The 17,256-nt window shown below is 52.3% G+C and overlaps 1 protein-coding gene across 1 annotated transcript; it reads left to right on the plus strand.

Moving 5' to 3' along the window:
• Positions 1-5,496: 5,496 nt before the first annotated feature.
• On the plus strand, positions 5,497-9,931 carry MEX3B (mex-3 RNA binding family member B). Its single transcript, XM_072801710.1, has 2 exons — positions 5,497-6,167; positions 7,016-9,931. Exons 1-2 carry the CDS (start codon positions 5,870-5,872, stop codon positions 8,464-8,466), a joined length of 1,749 nt encoding a protein of 582 aa, XP_072657811.1. The 5' UTR covers positions 5,497-5,869; the 3' UTR covers positions 8,467-9,931.
• The last annotated feature ends 7,325 nt before the right edge of the window (positions 9,932-17,256 follow it).

A 17,256-nucleotide genomic window follows, 5' to 3' on the forward strand; every position in this document is an offset into this window, starting at 1 on the left:
CAGGCGAGGGTGTGGGACCCTGCCTGCGCGGACATCCTGAGATGGGAGCCACCTGTGGCCTCTGTCAATTCAGAGACAGGGGCTCCACCCAAGAGTCTGGTGCAAAGTGGAGGATCGAACTGAAAAAAAAAAAAAAAAAAAAAAAAAAGCCCTGATTCCACCAATCTTTTTCATGTCTGTGCAGGAAGAAGAAAGGGCATCTCCTTTCTGAAGATCAGTGAGCTTCCAGGCTCCTTGGATTCCTGTGTATCTGAGAGATTTTCAAATTACCTCCTCTTGTTCCTACTTCTTTGTGATATTGCAGAATGGTTATTACTGATTATTAACTAAATGATGTTTAAATTTTAGAAGTCAAGCGACTTTTAAAGGCCCATTTTATAAAATTTATGGAACTTCCTCTCTCTTTACTCTCATAATTCCAAAAGCTTTAATAAATATCAATGTGTGCTAGGATTCGCTTTAGGTTTTTTTTTTCCTCCTACTTACAGCAGGATAGGTGCTTTTATTTTATTAAGCCTTTTAGCACTATTTAACTTTTAAACTAACCATGTATTACTTTTAAAGACTAATTGAATAAAGATGTATGTTTAGAACTTGAAACATGGGGAACCATGAAAATAAAATGTGGCCCACTACTTAAATAGCCAAGTGTGAAAATTCTGATGTCTTGCTTTCCAGCCTATTCATTTGCTTCTGCTGATGCTTCCTGAATGTTTCGTAACACACACACACACACACACACACACACACCTCTTACCTCTTTTTTTTTTGGTTCATTCAACGTGGGAGGATTTCCCATATCATTAAAATATTTTTTAAAAGATTTTATTTATTATTTATTCATGAGAGACACAGAGAGAGAGAGAGGCAGAGACACAGGCAGAGGGAGAAGCAGGCTCCCTGCAGTGAGCTTGATGTGGGACTTGATCCCAGGACTCCAGGATCACGTCCTGAGCCAAAGGCAGAGGCTCAACTGCTGAGCCACCCAGGTGTCCCTCATTAAAATATTCTTAAAAAACTTTTGTGTTTCATGTCACATACACGTTAACAGTAGAGACAATAAGACATCAAAAAACAACATGCTTTTCAGGGCCCTCCCTCATGTGATCATTCCAATCCTGTGGGGAGTCCAGGGCTGGAAATGCTCCCAACTTCCAGCTGGGGAACCCATAGCCCAGAGACGGGAAGGAACCTGGGGTACTTTACGATTACAGACTAAGTCACATCAGTGTTGTGGTCCTCCTTAAGGAAAAGAATAAAAACATGACTCTTGGAAATTTTACTAAAATACGTGATCCTGTACATAAATTGCTTTGACCCTTCCTGGGGCCGTGAAAAGATCATGTGCACAAAAAGGGCACAGAAACTTGGACTTCACCTGCTTCGAGGCAAATCTGCCTCCGCTTGGGCAAATGACTTAACTTCCCTTCATCCGCAAAATGGGGACAAGAGAAGAATCTACCTGAGTGGTTTAGAGGATTACACAAGATGGCACGTTGTAAAGCATTTGGTAAACTGCCTGGCACACAGTGAGTGCTCGATAAATCTTGCCTGTGATTACTCAAAGTCATGTAGTTGTGGCTGGAGTCATTCGGGCTGCTTCCCAGAGACAGTTATTCACATACATACTTAAGAAAATTACACCTGGAGCCTTTTCAGCTTGGCTTACTCATTCATTTAATAAACACCGATGGGGTTCCTACTAGATACCATGAGCCACACTAGGCACTAATCTCAATTCTCACACCTTGTTTTTCTGAAAGCACAACACAAACGTCCCCACCTCTGGGAAGCCTTCCCAGGACTCCAGGCAGACCTGTTACTCTCTGGGCACTCATCCCTGCCGTGTAACTGGCTTTGCACATGAGCAGGGCTCCAGGGGAAAGGACCCCCCTGCCATGTTCATTTCTGTACCATCAGCACTTTCTTGGGTGCCTGTAGTAAGGTATGTAGATACTCAATAATGTGAAGTGAGTTGACTGAAAGTGTGCATGTTTTCCCATGAGGATTTTAGCTGCTTTTGCCAGCTTTTCAGTTTGCAAAAGTGAGAAGGCTGTGTGCAAAATAGTTTGAGTTCTTTGGAAACCAGTACGAGATGGGCCCATTGTTTATCTTGGTTGTTTTGAGTAACTTTACCTTTTCTTATTTTATAACAACTGAAATTCTCTATAATATTACCAGATCACGCTCTTCAAGCTTCTGTCTTGCTAAAAAAAAAAAAAAAAAAAAATAATAATAATACAGCCACATCAGGGAAGTCCTTAGGGAATGTGTCCTGTATCAGGAAAAGCAGTTAAGCTCTGAGGTCCTAAAAGAGCCTGGGAAAGTCTAGCCAAAAACTACGGAGTTGGGTTGTATTACCTATTTTAAAACAGAACTGGACTTTGCAAGTTTTATCAGGTCTTGGCTTATTAAATCCATTCACTGAGAGTTAATTTTTCCAGATTGTAACTTGTACGATGGCATTCAAGTGTCAGAAAATACCCTGACCAGTCAGTACTGAACTGAGAAGGTAAGAAGAGGCTGTAGGTAAAGCACCAATCTACCCATATGTTTGCTTAGTACTTTGTAATTTACAATGAGTTAGCTTTCACCATCATTATCCATCTGCTAAAACAACCCCCTGAGGTAGGTGGGAAGCTGGATGCTGGCCTCTCTTCGTAGGGTAGGAATGCTGAAGCAGGGCTCCACTGGGAATCAGATCTGTGAATCGTCATAGCTCCTGCTACCATGTCCATCATTTCAATTTCGTGGGTGTCTTCAGAAAACGATGCCACGTTTGCATAAGTTTTACTGAAGCATTCTGGTCTATGGAGTGTAACCCCAGGCTACAAGGAATGTCATAGGCTCCTTGGGGTTGGCAGCTTTTCATGAATTCCTACGTTCAAAGTTTCAGTTCATCCTCCATGTGCGTTAAGATGTGTGATTTCATTGGACATGTGTAAGTAGAGCCAAGTACAGTTCCTGCCTCCATGATCAGGTCGTGGAGAAAGATACCTGTCACCTATGCAAAGTGTCACAGTCACCTTCGTGGAGATGACCCAGGCACCCCGGGGATTCTGAAGCATGCAGTCTTCCCATCTGAAATCCCAGCACGGCAGGTAGCAGGAGAGGATGTGTGCAGGCCCATTCCCCAGCACAAGCAACGCTGGGGAGGAGGCCCCCCCCCCTTTTACCTGTGTACAGGCCTCACCAGCACTGGATGGCTGGGCAACAACTTTATTTTCACCGTGTTATTTGAAGAAAGAAACCTCAGTTGGCCCAAGAGGGAGGCTGATACATTCCTAGAAACAGAGCTGAGAGGCCAGCAATAAGCCTGTTGTGCTGGCAGGATGCAAATACCTGGGCCTCTGGAGTGCTTTTCCTGCCCGCCCCGGTGCTGTCGGGCCCTGAGTGAGGCGCCTGGACCGGCCAGGACCCTCTCCACCCTCAAGGCACTCCCTCCTCATTCACAGATTAGTGGGGCTTGAGTCCATAAACCAGGTCAAAAGACAAGATTCCTCCGCTGGAGTTCTAGGTGGTGGCTCTCTGGGAGGACACAGCACCCTCCCCCACCCCATCCATCATTCCCTTTGAAGAAACACACACGCACACACTCAGGCGCAGGGACGCGGACATAAACATCCTGAGGAAATAACTACTGGAAGTGGCTTCGAAGCCTCATTTCCCCGAGGAAATAATCAGCACCTCTTCCCCAAGACAGCTCCAGGTGAGCAAGAAGGGAACACCTTCCCGCGCTCCCAAGTAAAGGCATCAGCCCAAGGGCCCGATGGCCAGGCGCGTTCGCGTCCGCTGTCACAGTCAGTTCTCCGAACTCGCGAGGCGGCCACGGCAGGCACGAGTTCCCCCACTTCACGCTCGGCACCCCGGAGCCCGGGCGCTCACGCTCCTCCCGCAAGGAGCGAGCACCGGGGAGCCTCCGCCCGCGCGCCCCGAGCTCGCCCCGCGGCCCCGCCAGGTCCCCCGAGGGGGCCGGTCCGCGGCGGCGGCCACATGGCCCCATTGTCCCGGGCGGGAAACCGCAGCCCCGGCCGCCCTGCGGAGCGGCCCCGCCGGCCGGGCGCGGGGGCGCGGAGAGCCCGGGGGCGCCGGGAACAAAGGAGAGGAGCGCGCGCGGGGCCGAGGGGCCACCGGCCGGGTGGCGGCGCCGCGGGGCCGAGCGCGGGGGGACGGGGCGGCGGGCCCGGGCCCTCAAAGCCTCCTTTCTTCTCTCGCGCTCGGAGGCGGCCCCGGCAGGTCCGGGAGGGGGCGCCGCTCGCCGTGCCCGCCGGCCGGGGCGCGCCCTCCCTCCGCCGCCAGCCCCACCCCGAGAAGCGCACAAAGAGCGGCGGGCGGCGGGCGGCGGGCGGCGGGCGCACACCTCCCGGCGGGGCGGGGCGGGGCCGCGGGAGGGGCCGGGGCGCGCTCCGTCCGCTCCCGCCTTAAAGGGCCCGCCCGTTCCCCGCGCGCACCGCGCATGCCCGGCCGCGGGGCGGGGAGGGACGGGCCGGCGGCGCGCGCACGCCCTCGCTGCCCGCCGGAGCCATGGCCGGCGTCCCCGCGGTGGCGGCGCGGCGCTCGTGCACGTGCCAGCGCCCGCGGGGGCTCGGCCGGCGCGCGGGGCGAGTGCAGGGCCCCCGCGCCGCGCGCTCCGGGGGTCGGGGGTCGCGGGTCGTGGGCCGCAGGGGCGGGGGGGGTGGGCGGCCCCGCGCCGCGGCGGCTGCCCGGCTGGCCCAGTCGCAGGGTCGGGGCCGGGCGGACCGAGTGCCGCCCGCGGGGCGCGGGGCGCGGGGCTGCGGGCGCGCGCGCCGGGAGCGATGCGGGCGGGCCTGTGCCTTTGTGTCGCCTGCGCTCCCGCGCAGGTGGGCAACCCGCGCCAGGAGCCGCTGTGTCCGAGCGCAACGGGACCTCGAGTCCCACTCCCCGCGTCCGGCCGCTCGGACCGCCCTGCGGGGCAGACAGTAGCCCCTCCTCCCAGCGGCACCGAGGGCTCCCGGGGCGGTCTATTTGGAGACGCTAACGGGACTTTCTCAGGACCGTTCGCTTCGGGCCGGCCGCCGGCCGCAGAGTTGGGCGCGTCCCCTGGTCCCCGTCAGGCGGGGGAGCAGAGCTGGGGACAGGCCGTCCTCGGCCGGTAGGTGCGCGCGAGGGTCCCGAGCCTGCCGGTCCCGCATTCGACAACAAAGAGAGGCGTTCGCGGCGGCGGGGGAGGGGCGCGGCCGGGCGGAGAGCGGGGCGGGCTGCGGCGGGCGCGGGCGCGGGCGCGGGGGCGGGGCGGGGCGGGGGGCGCTCGCTCCCGGCTCGCCCCGACCGCGGCCTCCGCCCGCCCCCGGCCCGGCGCGCGCCAATCGCCTCCCCCAGCGATAGTGTCAGTAGCATTGTAGTGTCAGCTCCCGCCGGTGACGTTGCGCCTCCCTCGTCCCCCTCCGGAGCCGTCTGGCTGCAGAGGCTCAGTCAAGAGGCGGGGAGGAGAGGAGGAAAAAGCGCTGAGTGAGGGCGGGCGGGCGGGCGGGCGGGAGGGAGGAGAGGAGCCGGGGAGGGGCTCCTTAAAGAAACGCTGCTGTCGCTCGCCTGCTCGCTCCTCGCTCGGCATTGTGGCCAGCCAGCCGGGCACTCGGGGGGCACGCGCGGCTGCCGCTCGAGCTTTGCCCCCGCCCCACCCGCCGGCAGACCTGGGGTGGGGACCCAGGCGGGGGCTCCCGCGGCCACTGCCCGGCGCGGACCGCTCCGAGCGACCCAGTCCTCCCGGCGCCGAGAAAGGAGCCACGGAGCCCGCGGCAGCCGGCCGGCCTCCCCGCCCCTGACCGCTCGCTTCCCGGCTGCCTTTGTGGCCGCAGCTTCTGGCCGCCGAGCCGAGGGCCGGCGGGGGCGCGGCGCGCACGGCCGAGCGATGCCCAGCTCCCTGTTTGCAGACCTGGAGCGCCACGGCAGCGGCGGCGGAGGGGGAGGCGGCGGAGGGGGAGGCGGCGGCGGCGGCGGCGGCAGCGGCGGCGGCGGCGGCGGCGGCGAGACCCTGGATGACCAAAGAGCCCTGCAGCTCGCGCTCGACCAGCTCTCCCTGCTGGGGCTGGACAGTGACGAGGGCGCCTCTCTGTACGACAGCGAGCCGCGCAAGAAGAGCGTGAACATGACCGAGTGCGTACCGGTACCCAGTTCCGAGCACGTCGCCGAGATCGTGGGGCGCCAAGGTGGGTCCGGCGGAGACGGGGAGCGGGAGGGGCAGAGGGTCTCGGGCCGCCGCCCCGCGGGAAGGGCGCGGGAGGGCTCGGGATCCGCGGCGCCCGCGAGCTCGAGGAGAGAGGAAGAGCCGCGCGAGGGGCCGGCGCCCCAGACAAAGAAAGTGCAGGCAGGCTGTCTCCCGGAGCCGCGCCGCTGCCTCGGCGGGATGCGCTCCATCCTGCTAAAATCACTGCCTTCTCCCCTAGCGCCCCCCACCTAGCCCACCCCGGGAAATAGAATTTAAATACAAGATGCTTGGGGGAGGGGGCCTTTGATCGGTCCTTTGGGAGGGGGAGGAGGAGGAGGGAGCATCGGATGGGAGGAGGATTCTGGATTTCTGCAGAGCGGAATGGAGCCCAGAGGAGGAACAATGGGTCCCGGGACTGCCCCCCCCCTCCCATCAGTCCCCCAGTTCTGGGGCATCGCGGCTTCGGCCGTCGTCCCCGAACCCCTCCGCCGCGTCTCCAGGGCGGGACCGCGCGCCCCGCTGGATCCTAGCAGCATCTCCCCAGCTGACTTTTTCTGGGATTCTCGGGTTTGCTCGGGACGACTGCAGTCACTGGGGGAGGGCCGGGCAGCCAATGGGCTGTTCCTCGAGCGCCTCGCGGGGGGAACCCGCTTCCCGGCCCGTGGCGTGGCCCGGGGTCAGGGAGGGAGCCGCCCCCTTTCCGCCCAAAGCGTGTCCTGCCGTCGCGCAGCCCTGGCCGCGGGCGGTCCCGGGTCCCCGCGGTTACCCCGGGATAATGGGCGTGTCTGTCTCTCTCTCTCTCTCCCACTCCACCCCCCTCCCACCCCCCACCCCCGCCCTGGCTCCCAGGTTGTAAAATCAAAGCGCTGCGGGCGAAGACCAATACTTACATCAAGACCCCGGTTCGCGGGGAGGAGCCTGTCTTTGTTGTGACGGGCAGGAAGGAGGATGTGGCCATGGCTCGGAGAGAGATCATCTCTGCGGCGGAGCACTTCTCCATGATCCGCGCCTCGCGGAATAAGAACACGGCGCTCAACGGCGCAGTGCCCGGGCCGCCCAACCTGCCGGGACAGACCACCATCCAGGTGCGGGTGCCCTACCGCGTGGTGGGGCTCGTGGTGGGGCCCAAGGGCGCGACCATCAAGCGCATCCAACAACAGACGCACACGTACATCGTGACGCCCAGCCGCGACAAGGAGCCGGTGTTCGAGGTGACCGGCATGCCCGAGAACGTGGACCGGGCTCGCGAGGAAATAGAGGCGCATATCGCCCTGCGCACCGGCGGCATCATTGAGCTCACAGACGAAAACGACTTTCACGCCAACGGCACGGACGTGGGCTTCGATCTGCACCACGGGTCCGGCGGGTCCGGCCCCGGCAGCCTCTGGAGCAAGCCCACCCCCAGCATCACACCCACCCCCGGCCGCAAGCCTTTCTCCAGCTACCGCAACGACAGCTCCAGCTCGCTCGGCAGCGCCTCCACAGACTCTTACTTCGGCGGGGGGACCGGCGGCAGCGCAGCCGCCACCCCGCGCCTGGCGGACTACAGCCCCCCCAGCCCCGCGCTCAGCTTCGCGCACAACGGCAACAACAACAACAACGGCAACGGATACACGTACGCGGCGGGGGAGGCCCCCGTGCCTTCCCCCGACGGCTGCCCGGAGCTGCAGCCCACCTTCGACCCGGCTCCCGCTCCCCCGCCCGGGGCGCCCCTGCTCTGGGCGCAGTTCGAGCGCTCCCCTGGCGGCGGCCCCGCGGCGCCCGCGTCCTCGTCCTGCTCTTCGTCCGCGTCTTCGTCCGCGTCGTCCTCCTCCGTGGTCTTCCCCGGGGGCGGCGCCGGCGCGCCCTCCAATGCCAACCTGGGGCTGCTGGTGCACCGGCGGCTGCACCCGGGCGCCAGCTGCCCGCGCCTGTCCCCGCCCCTGCACATGGCCCCGGGGGCGGGCGAGCACCACCTGGCCCGCCGCGTGCGCAGCGACCCGGGCGGCGGGGGCCTGACCTACGCCGCCTATGCCAACGGGCTGGGGGCGCAGCTGCCCGGGCTGCAGCCGTCGGACACCTCGGGCTCCTCGTCGTCGTCCAGCTCCTCCTCCAGCTCCTCCTCCTCGTCGTCGGGGTTGCGGCGGAAGGGCAGCCGCGACTGCTCCGTGTGCTTCGAGAGCGAGGTGATCGCCGCGCTGGTGCCCTGCGGCCACAACCTCTTCTGCATGGAGTGCGCCAACCGCATCTGCGAGAAGAGCGAGCCCGAGTGCCCCGTCTGCCACACCGCGGTCACTCAGGCCATCCGCATCTTTTCCTGAAGGCAGCGCGCGTGCGCGCACCCGGCGGGGGCAGGGGGCCCCTCCCCCGCGGCCTCGGCGTCCTCCCCCAGCCCCCCAGCCCCCCAGCCCCCCTGCCCGCCGCCTTGGTGCCCCACTTTCTCCTCCCTCCCCCACCCCGCTCACCGCCCCACCCCCGCCCTGCTCACACTCTGAGATCCGAGAGGAGCTTGGAAAGCTGTAGTATCCGCTCGTTTTTTGTTTTTTGTTTTTTGTTTTTGTTTTTTAAAGTAATTTTTAAACAAAGGAACTTGCCAGGATATCTGCATCCAGAGTCCTATAGCCTGGGAAACCCCCGAACCACCTGAAATGCATGCTCTATAAATAATAGGAACGGCGACATTCTAGTAATGATAGTTTTTACACTGTACTTCATAGGAGGCTTCCAAAAGAAGAAAAACCCCACAAAGTTTTCCATTTTCTTTAAGTAGGAAAAAAAATGAACAATAATGATTATGATGAAGATGATAATAATAGTGCTTATGGGATGTGTGGACTGTTTTAGTGTGTTCCCCTCTGTGGCTGGGTTCCTACGATGCTTATTATAGAACACAGTGGATCCTTTCTGAATGTTTGGAAGGGCCAGGAGTACCTGTGAAACCAGGATACTGCAGCTTTATAAAAGTTAAACAAACTGTAACATATCTCTTATATATTAAAAAACGTTTAAAAGTTTTAAAAGAGAAATTGCATTAATACAGATTGAAGTATTTTATTCTTTTTTGACTTGAAAAATTATATTTCATATTGCAAAGATGTTTACAAGTATTTTAATTTAAGTTCAGTGAACTTTTTTGTAGCTGGGTTAAATCTTTTTATTTTAGTATGGCCTTATGGCAAAGAACACTGTATTATTTTAATAACCACACAATCGTGACGGAATTACAAAACCATAAAATGTGTAATGTTTTGAACAGTATTCTGTTGGGATGGAGATTTTATAGGTTCAGACAAATCTTCTAGAAATGCTTCACCCAGCATATTTTCTATTCAGTGATATAAAGCATATTTTATTCTATATTATTACAAAAAAAAACGGAAATGTATAAACATGTCAAAAGGAACTGTTGATGCTTTCTAACATTTGTATAAATAGAATTCAGTGCAAGCTACAAAAATTCTGTTGGGCCACTATAGTTTTAGTATTTCTATTTTAATACATTTGTTTACCACTTGTTTATGTATATGTAGGTGACGTTACTTGAGCTTAAATGTACTTTACTGAGCAAAGTTTAAAAAACAAAATATATTTTATTTTATGATAAAGGGCCTTTAACCTCATGGTCAAATACTAATATTATATTTGCTGAGACAAGATTTGAAATTGTATCAAGAGTTTTATTTTTCTGACATTTAAAGTTCTACATAATAAAGGTAAAAACTTAAGTAATGGTGCTACTTCATTTTTTAAGTATTTCTATATAAATAAAATATTGAAGAAAATCTATCTTGTGTGGTGAGTTGGTTTTTTGTTTTGTTTTGTTTTGTTTTAAGCGCCTTGGAGTACACCTGTGTAAATCACTCTTAAGTGACAAGTGAAAATGTGTACATTCCAGGCATGTTATGTCAGTATTTTATCAATAGAATGGGCTTTCGAATAGGCCAGAGCTGTGCTGAGCTGGATGTACAGACCACGGGTAACAGTATTTTGTAAGAACTGCAAGTTCCTTCTAATCAGGCCTTGCTTTTCCCTGAGAAGTGGTGGGCATGGAGCCTAGGGCCCCTGACACCTTCAGGGGGCCCCAGGAAAACGTTTAATTTCTTTTCAAATTAGAAGAAAGAAACCCCCACAGGAAATGAAATTATTCAAAGGGAATGTTTTAATTTTCAGGTCCGCAAGAACCTATTAATTAAAATTTGCCTGAAATGCTAAGAAAATAAAATATGAAAGTATTTAAAGTTCTATCAAAAGTAAATTTTAACGTAGGTATTATTATGCAGGAAGAAGCCTGCCAAAGCAAAAGTGCCTGGAGTCCAGCAAAGTTAGAATCCCACCCAGCGGGACCCCTGGTGGGGGGGCGGGTAGAGGGGGCCTAAGGGCTGTGCCTGCTGGTGTAGGTTTCCACTGAGGGTCACTTCCCTGGGAGAAGCCACCCAGTGACAGTTTCCGCTCGCAGAGGACCTAGCTGGATTTCAGGACCCGTCTGTCTTAAGAGGCTTCTGCTGGGAAGGCAGGCTAATTGGTGTTGACAGGCTGAGGGTGTTAACTATTTGTTGTTGTTTGAGAGAAGTTTTTGTTTGCTTTTGGCAGGCTACACCTGCTCCCTGGCTGTGGGGTTTTGTCAAGCGATGGAGCCCTGTGCTTTCACTTGACCTGAACTCTTGTCTTCTAGAGAGTATTTAAAAATTGATCAGACCATGCCACTGAATTTCCAGCAAACTTTCCAGCTGAGCTGCCCCTGGGGAATGGTGTCTGCCCAGATTGTGGCAGGCTTTTGTTTTAATCTGTGCTGATGGGTAACATTTAGCAGGTGAGTCCAAACAGTGGGCTACAGTATATATTGGTGGTGGTTCCTCTTTTCCCTTTGTATTAATGTTTATTTTTCCAGAAATTGAGTCACATCATAGCTCCTGATTGGTTTGGTTTAAATGCTGCCGTGTGAAGGCAAGAGGCTGGAATCCGGAGTGGGAAGGGAAAAAGGAGTGGCCCAGCTTGGGAAATTTCTGGCATCATCTCCAACTCTGGAACGTTCCCAGTCGGCGTTTACCTCCTCTCTTCTCCCTCAAGGACTGGAGGTTGGCCGAGGCCTGGCAAACAGCAATATTCTAGTCCAATTCCACCTTTCCTGCTAGCTGTTCGGAAATGCCTAGAACAGAACCAAGATTCTTTTTACACTTACTTCTTTACCAGTGTAACTTTGCTTTTCTGCTTTGGCAGAATGATTACACAGAAGGCAAACAAAACCCAAAAGCCTTGCCTGAGCTTCTTATGGGCTCTTACATGTAGAGGTATCTTGTGGTCCATATACTGCTTTGGAAAAAAAAGGTCTTGAGGCCGCTAACATCCCCTTGGATGGCCTATATTTCTTTGCGGTGAGAAGCTCCCTTTGTTGACATGAAGTTTGGGGATGTATTATTAATAAATGTTGGTTTCTTAAGAGAAAGAGCTTTCTCTCTTTTAGACCATTGGTTTCCCCTGCAGGGCAGGCCCTTGTCACCAGCACAGGTTGTGGAAAATGCTCATGGTATCAGATGGCGTTAGCTTTTGATCCAAGGCAAGCCCTCTGTCCCATTCCCCAGATATCCTGAATGACAGCCCCACGTGGAGGTGTTCACTGGGTGTGGAGGTGACAGTCCTCCCGCCGGAGAGGTGAGAGATGGCCCGTTCATGCCCTGAGACTGGCAGCGCCTTCCCTTTCTGCTTTTATACCCCTCTGAAATCTTTCAGCAACAAAAGGCCAGCAAACAGACATCTCTCCCCGCTCCCATTTGTGTACACTAATGGTACGAAATCACAGGGGTGATTTTGCACTCTCCCCAAATTTAGGCAGTCTCTGGGGACATTTTTGGGTATGACACCTGGGGTTACTCCTCTTGGCATCTAGGGAGTAGTGTCCAGGGATGCTGTTAGATGTCTTACAAGGCACAGGATGGAATTAATGTGGCCCAGGGTGTGAGAAACCCTGATGTAGACAAAGCAAATGTATCTTCCCTGCTGTTTATTCACTGCCTTGAAATTGGTGATATTCTATGCTGAGTGAAGTAAGTCAGTCGGAGAAGGACAAACATTATATGGTCTCATTCATACGGGGAATATAAGAGATAGTGAAAGGGATTATAGGGGAAAGGAGGGAAAATGAGTGGGAAAAATGAGAGAGGGTGACAAACCATGAGAGACTCCTAGCTCTGGGAACCGAACAAGGGGTGGTGGAAGGGGAGGTGGCCCGGGGGGGATGGGGTGACTGGGTGACAGGCACTGAGGGGGGCACTTGACGGGATGAGCACTGGGTGATATGCTATATGTTGGCACATTGAACTCCAATAAAAAATATACAACCCCCCCAAAAAAAACAAAACAAGAAATTGGTGATATTCTTCTGATGTTTAAATGCATAAAGATTGACCCTCAGCCATCTTCTGGTGGGATTATCTACTAGCCAGGGTAGCTCCAGTGACATCAGGAATATGGGGAGGGGGGCTGCTGGGGGAGCACAGCTGACGCCTGAGCTCTGGGGAGCAGAATTCAAGAACTCCTTTATGCACCAAACAGGGCTAGTTTGCACCCGATCGATGAGCAATACCGCTTGCATGGAATGTTCACAGCACTTTCTGTCCCGTTCTCTGCCGTGATCCTTCCCACGGCCGTGCAGGAGGCACCACTGACAGCTTACTGTGCCTATTTGTGGGAAAATGCAAATACTCGCAATGCGGTCCGAATGAATGCAAACCTGGCTTTTCTCAGGCTTGTGCTCCTTCTGCTTCGTCAGGGCGAAACCAGGTTCTGGAGAATTCTGGGAATGGATTCGGTGCCAGCAGCCTTTCCCTTTTCCCTGTTTCCTGCGTCTGCCTTATCCTACCACAATTGGCTCTTGAGAAAAGCCTCGTTATCTTCAGTGGCCTTCAGATATGAGGCAGGCCAGTGCTTTTATCTCTTAAGCCTTATCTTTCCAAGAAGTGTGGACAAATTTGCCCCCTCTCACGGGGGTCTTGAGCCTGCAGGCCAGTGTGGTGCTGGTAGTAGCCGCCCTTAAAGCTCAATGGAGAACAAGGTAACTTGGGAAGAGGTGGAATTTGTATCAGTGTCGATGACTCTGACCTTGAGAAGGTCATTCCCGAGTAGCTAGGGAACACGGGTCCTTCTAATGCGGAGTACTGCCCACCATTTGCCTTCCTCCCTCCCCTGATCCAATGGAAACCTGACTGTGCCCCCACTGATGATGCTTCAAGTGGTAAAGGTTATCCCCCCCATATGGCTCCTGCTCCCTCTACTTTCCAGGAAAAGGAAAGTGGGGAGGAGGAGTTAAGCATCCCTTATGTGCTGGCGACAGTTTATTGGGGCATCGCTGTGCCCACCCAGCCCAACAGGGTGACTATGAGTAAACCCATTTCAAAGATAAAAAGACTGAGTTGTTGAGAAGTTAAATGACCTACCTAAGACCACATAGTCATAAGCACTGGACTAGGATTCCACGTGAATCCAAAGCTCCTATCTTTACCGCTTCAGAAAAAATGGCTTTTATAGGAGGTATTTTCAGAAAGAGTGAGCACTCATTCATCACACAACGGTCAAGCAAGGGGATGATGGTTCTTTCTTATTGATAAGTGTAGTTGATTTGGAAAGTGGAGCAAGGGCCTCACAGCTCTCAGGACTCCTGGCCATGTGCCCGTGCTGCTGATGGGAAGTGAGAACACGAATAGCGCCGTAGAAGCACATGGGCCTTTCTGTGCCAAAGCCTTGTGATCTCTTGGCTGTTTTGTGACCAGCTGAACAGTGAACATTAAGCTCATTCTATAACATATTTTTCCCAGGTGCACACACACACACACACACACACACACACAATTTGATGAGGATAAAATGAGTACAGAATACTTAAAAAAAAAAAAAACTCCTTAAAAATGTCAACTGAACTAACTTAGTGACAAAAAAGGTGCCAAACCCCTGACTGAAAAGTAAAATGTAATCAATCCATTGTTTAGCCTCTAGGATGCGAAGTTCTTTTTCTGTTTTCTCCCATTGGCTTCATTACCTTGGGCATTCATCTGGAGCACATGTCTTCATGGGAGGTGTGGGTGGAAGACATGATGGGTCTGTGACTCAGTTTCCTCATCTGAGGGGAAGAGTGATGGCTCACATCATTCTGGAAGTGTCAGTCGTGCTGAGCCCCTCTTTTGGGCTTAAGGACTCCTTGTGCCTCCTTCTATGGCAGCACCGGCTGGTGTTTCTCACAGTTGTTTGTTTGTTTGTTTGTTTGTTTTCACAGTTGTTTGTTTATTGGTCTTTCTGTTCCACTAGGCTGAGTATGCCTCAAGGGCAGGGGTTTCATCCTTCCATTTCTGAGCCCCCAACACCTGACACAGAGCCCACAAGGGTACTCAGTAAGTATCTGGAAAATTAGTGAGAAAAGGCTATTTTACTTGAAATAACCTACATGCCCATCACTAGGAGATTTGTTTATTAAGCTCTATAACCTACACAGAGTGGAATTCTAGATATTATAATAAACAGAATCATCACCTTGATGTCTGTAGAGGAGAAACCCAAAAGACAGGCTTTTTGTGAAAGCAAAGTTTTGCGTGCATAGAAAAGGTTCTGAGGCTATCGTGATAGGCACCCTTCAAGCTAGCCCTCTGTGATCCCCACCTCCCGATAATCACCCCCTGGGTAATCCCTCTCCTCGAGTGGGGTTGGACTTTGTGACTTGCTTCTTCTTCTTCTTTTTAAAAAAGATTTTATTTATTTATTCATGAGAGACACAGAGAGAGGCAGAGGGAGAAGCAGACTCCATGCAGCGAGTCCAATGTGGGACTCGATCCCAGTACCCCAGGATCACACTCTGAGCTGACAACAGATGCTCAACCACTGAGCTACCCAGGTGTCCCTGTGACTTGCTTTTAATGAACAGAATGTGGCACATGACCCCTAAAGTTAGGTTATAAAGAAAACTGTGGCTTCTGTGCTGGCTCCAGCCTCTCAAACTGTTCATTCCAGATGAAGCCATGTCCCGAGGCAGCCCTGCGAGGGGTCTATGGGGTGAGAAATTGGGGTAAGGGGGAGTCTCTGGCCATGAAGAACTGAAGTTCTCAGCCCAGGAGTCTGTCAGGAATTGGGATCAGCCGACAACCATGAGAATGAGCTTGGAAGCAGAGTCCCTAGGTTGAATCTTGAGATGAGACCACAGCCCTGGCCAACATGTCAACCACAACCTTGCGGAGACCTTGTCAGAGATTCCTAGCTAAGCCAAACCCTGATTCGTGAACCACAGAAACTGTGAGACAATAAATGCATTTTGTGTCAAGTGTCCAAGTTTCAGTGTAATTTGTTATGCAGAAATAGAAGACTATACAGATATGCAATTAATTGTTGAACAGTGGTCATTTTTGGGGAGTAAGATGGATATTTGGGGGTGATGACAGGACACTTGGCTCTGCCACTCTGTATAATTTGGGAAAATTACTAAACTTCTCTGCACCTCGGGTTTATCATTTATGCAATAGGGATGATAATAGTAATGTTATTACTATTAACAAAGTGTTGCACTGAGGAGCATTTAGGATAATGTGTGACCTATGGAAAGGGCATCTATCTATCACTACCTATTAATCCATACGTCTGATATATGGACTTTTTTTCATTTTATATCCTCATGACCCTTAGGGTTTTTTCTACCATGTCATTGCATTATTTTCGTAGGTCAAAAATAATTTGAAAAATTCAAAGTAGGAGGCATGAGTGGTGTTGGTCAATTTTACCTGAGTCGAATCTTCTACATCAGAACATTTTGATGGACAATGTACCTTGAAAAGTGATGCAATGCCATTATTTTATTTTGCACAGGAGACATTACACTTTTCAAAATGTTTTTATTTAACTGACCTCATGACGATCCCCTGAGGAGGTGGATAATATCGATATCATTATGGTCCTCATTTTACAGCCCAAGAAACAGAGCTTAAATACCTTGCCCAACAGGGAATCATTGGTGAAGTGGAGACTAGGGATTTCTGGAAACTGAGATCTTTCTAACCACGCCCTGCACAGATATCTGGAGAGCTTTTGCTTTCACAGAATTTTCAGAAGTGACTCCAATGTTTTAGGAGTACATTTAATATATTGTTAACTGAAAATATCTCACCCCACCACCATGAATTTAGAGTCCATAAAACCCATTTCTCATTAAAACCATGATAGTATTGCCTTACCATTCCTTCCAGAGTCCGGAAAGCACCTCAACAGTAGTGTATGACCCTATAAGAAAATGAGCGCTGAGAAGCTCTCTACAAGCAGGACTCTGATATTTGGGGTTACTTATCACCACCACACCTATAGCGGTGACCTCCCGGGTGGGTTAGTTGGTCCGCACTCCCTGCTTTGTAAGCGGCTTTGTCCCTTGAGATGTCTATGTGAGGGAAACCCGGAAAAGTCCTAAAAAAAAAAAAAATTCCCGGATCCACCCGTTAGAAAATCAATACCTTTGGGAGGAGCCTGGGAATCTGCAGTTTAACCAAGTCCCTACAGCCATCAGTAGGGGTGGTTAGTTAAAGATGTAAATATATACCTTAGACAACACTTTGCAAGGTGCTGTGGAAGAGAAGGAAACCTTTTAATTTGTACTTATATTAGGTAATTTCCAATATGCATTATTAGAGAAAAAGTTGGGACGCCTGGGTGGCTCAATGATTGAGCGTTTGCTTTCAGCTCAGGTCATGATCCCCAGGTCCTGGGATCGAGTTCCACATTGGGCTCCCTCTGCCTATGTCTCTGTCCCTCTCTGTGTGTCTCTCATGAATAAATAAACAGAATCTTTAAAAAGAAAAAGTTAAGGTGCATTATTACATAGACGGGATGCTACATTGATATTAAAATTGTATATGGAGACTTACATGCAGGTGTGATTGTGGATATATAGAATATGCCTCTGGGGAGTAAGATTGGGGGTCAGGGGCTGGGGAGAGGCTTGCTTTTCTTGCATATCCTTTTGTAGTGTTCACATCTTTTTAAATAATAAATATTACCCATTCAAAAGCATTTTTTTCAGCTGATAATGGGTCAGAGTTGGTTCATTGACTGTAAGAAATGCACCCCACTGATGTGGGATAACGGTGGTTGGT

The sequence above is a fragment of the Canis lupus genome, chromosome 2 (assembly GCF_048164855.1).
Source record: "Canis lupus baileyi chromosome 2, mCanLup2.hap1, whole genome shotgun sequence".
In the NCBI taxonomy this organism is placed as follows: Eukaryota; Metazoa; Chordata; class Mammalia; order Carnivora; family Canidae; genus Canis; species Canis lupus.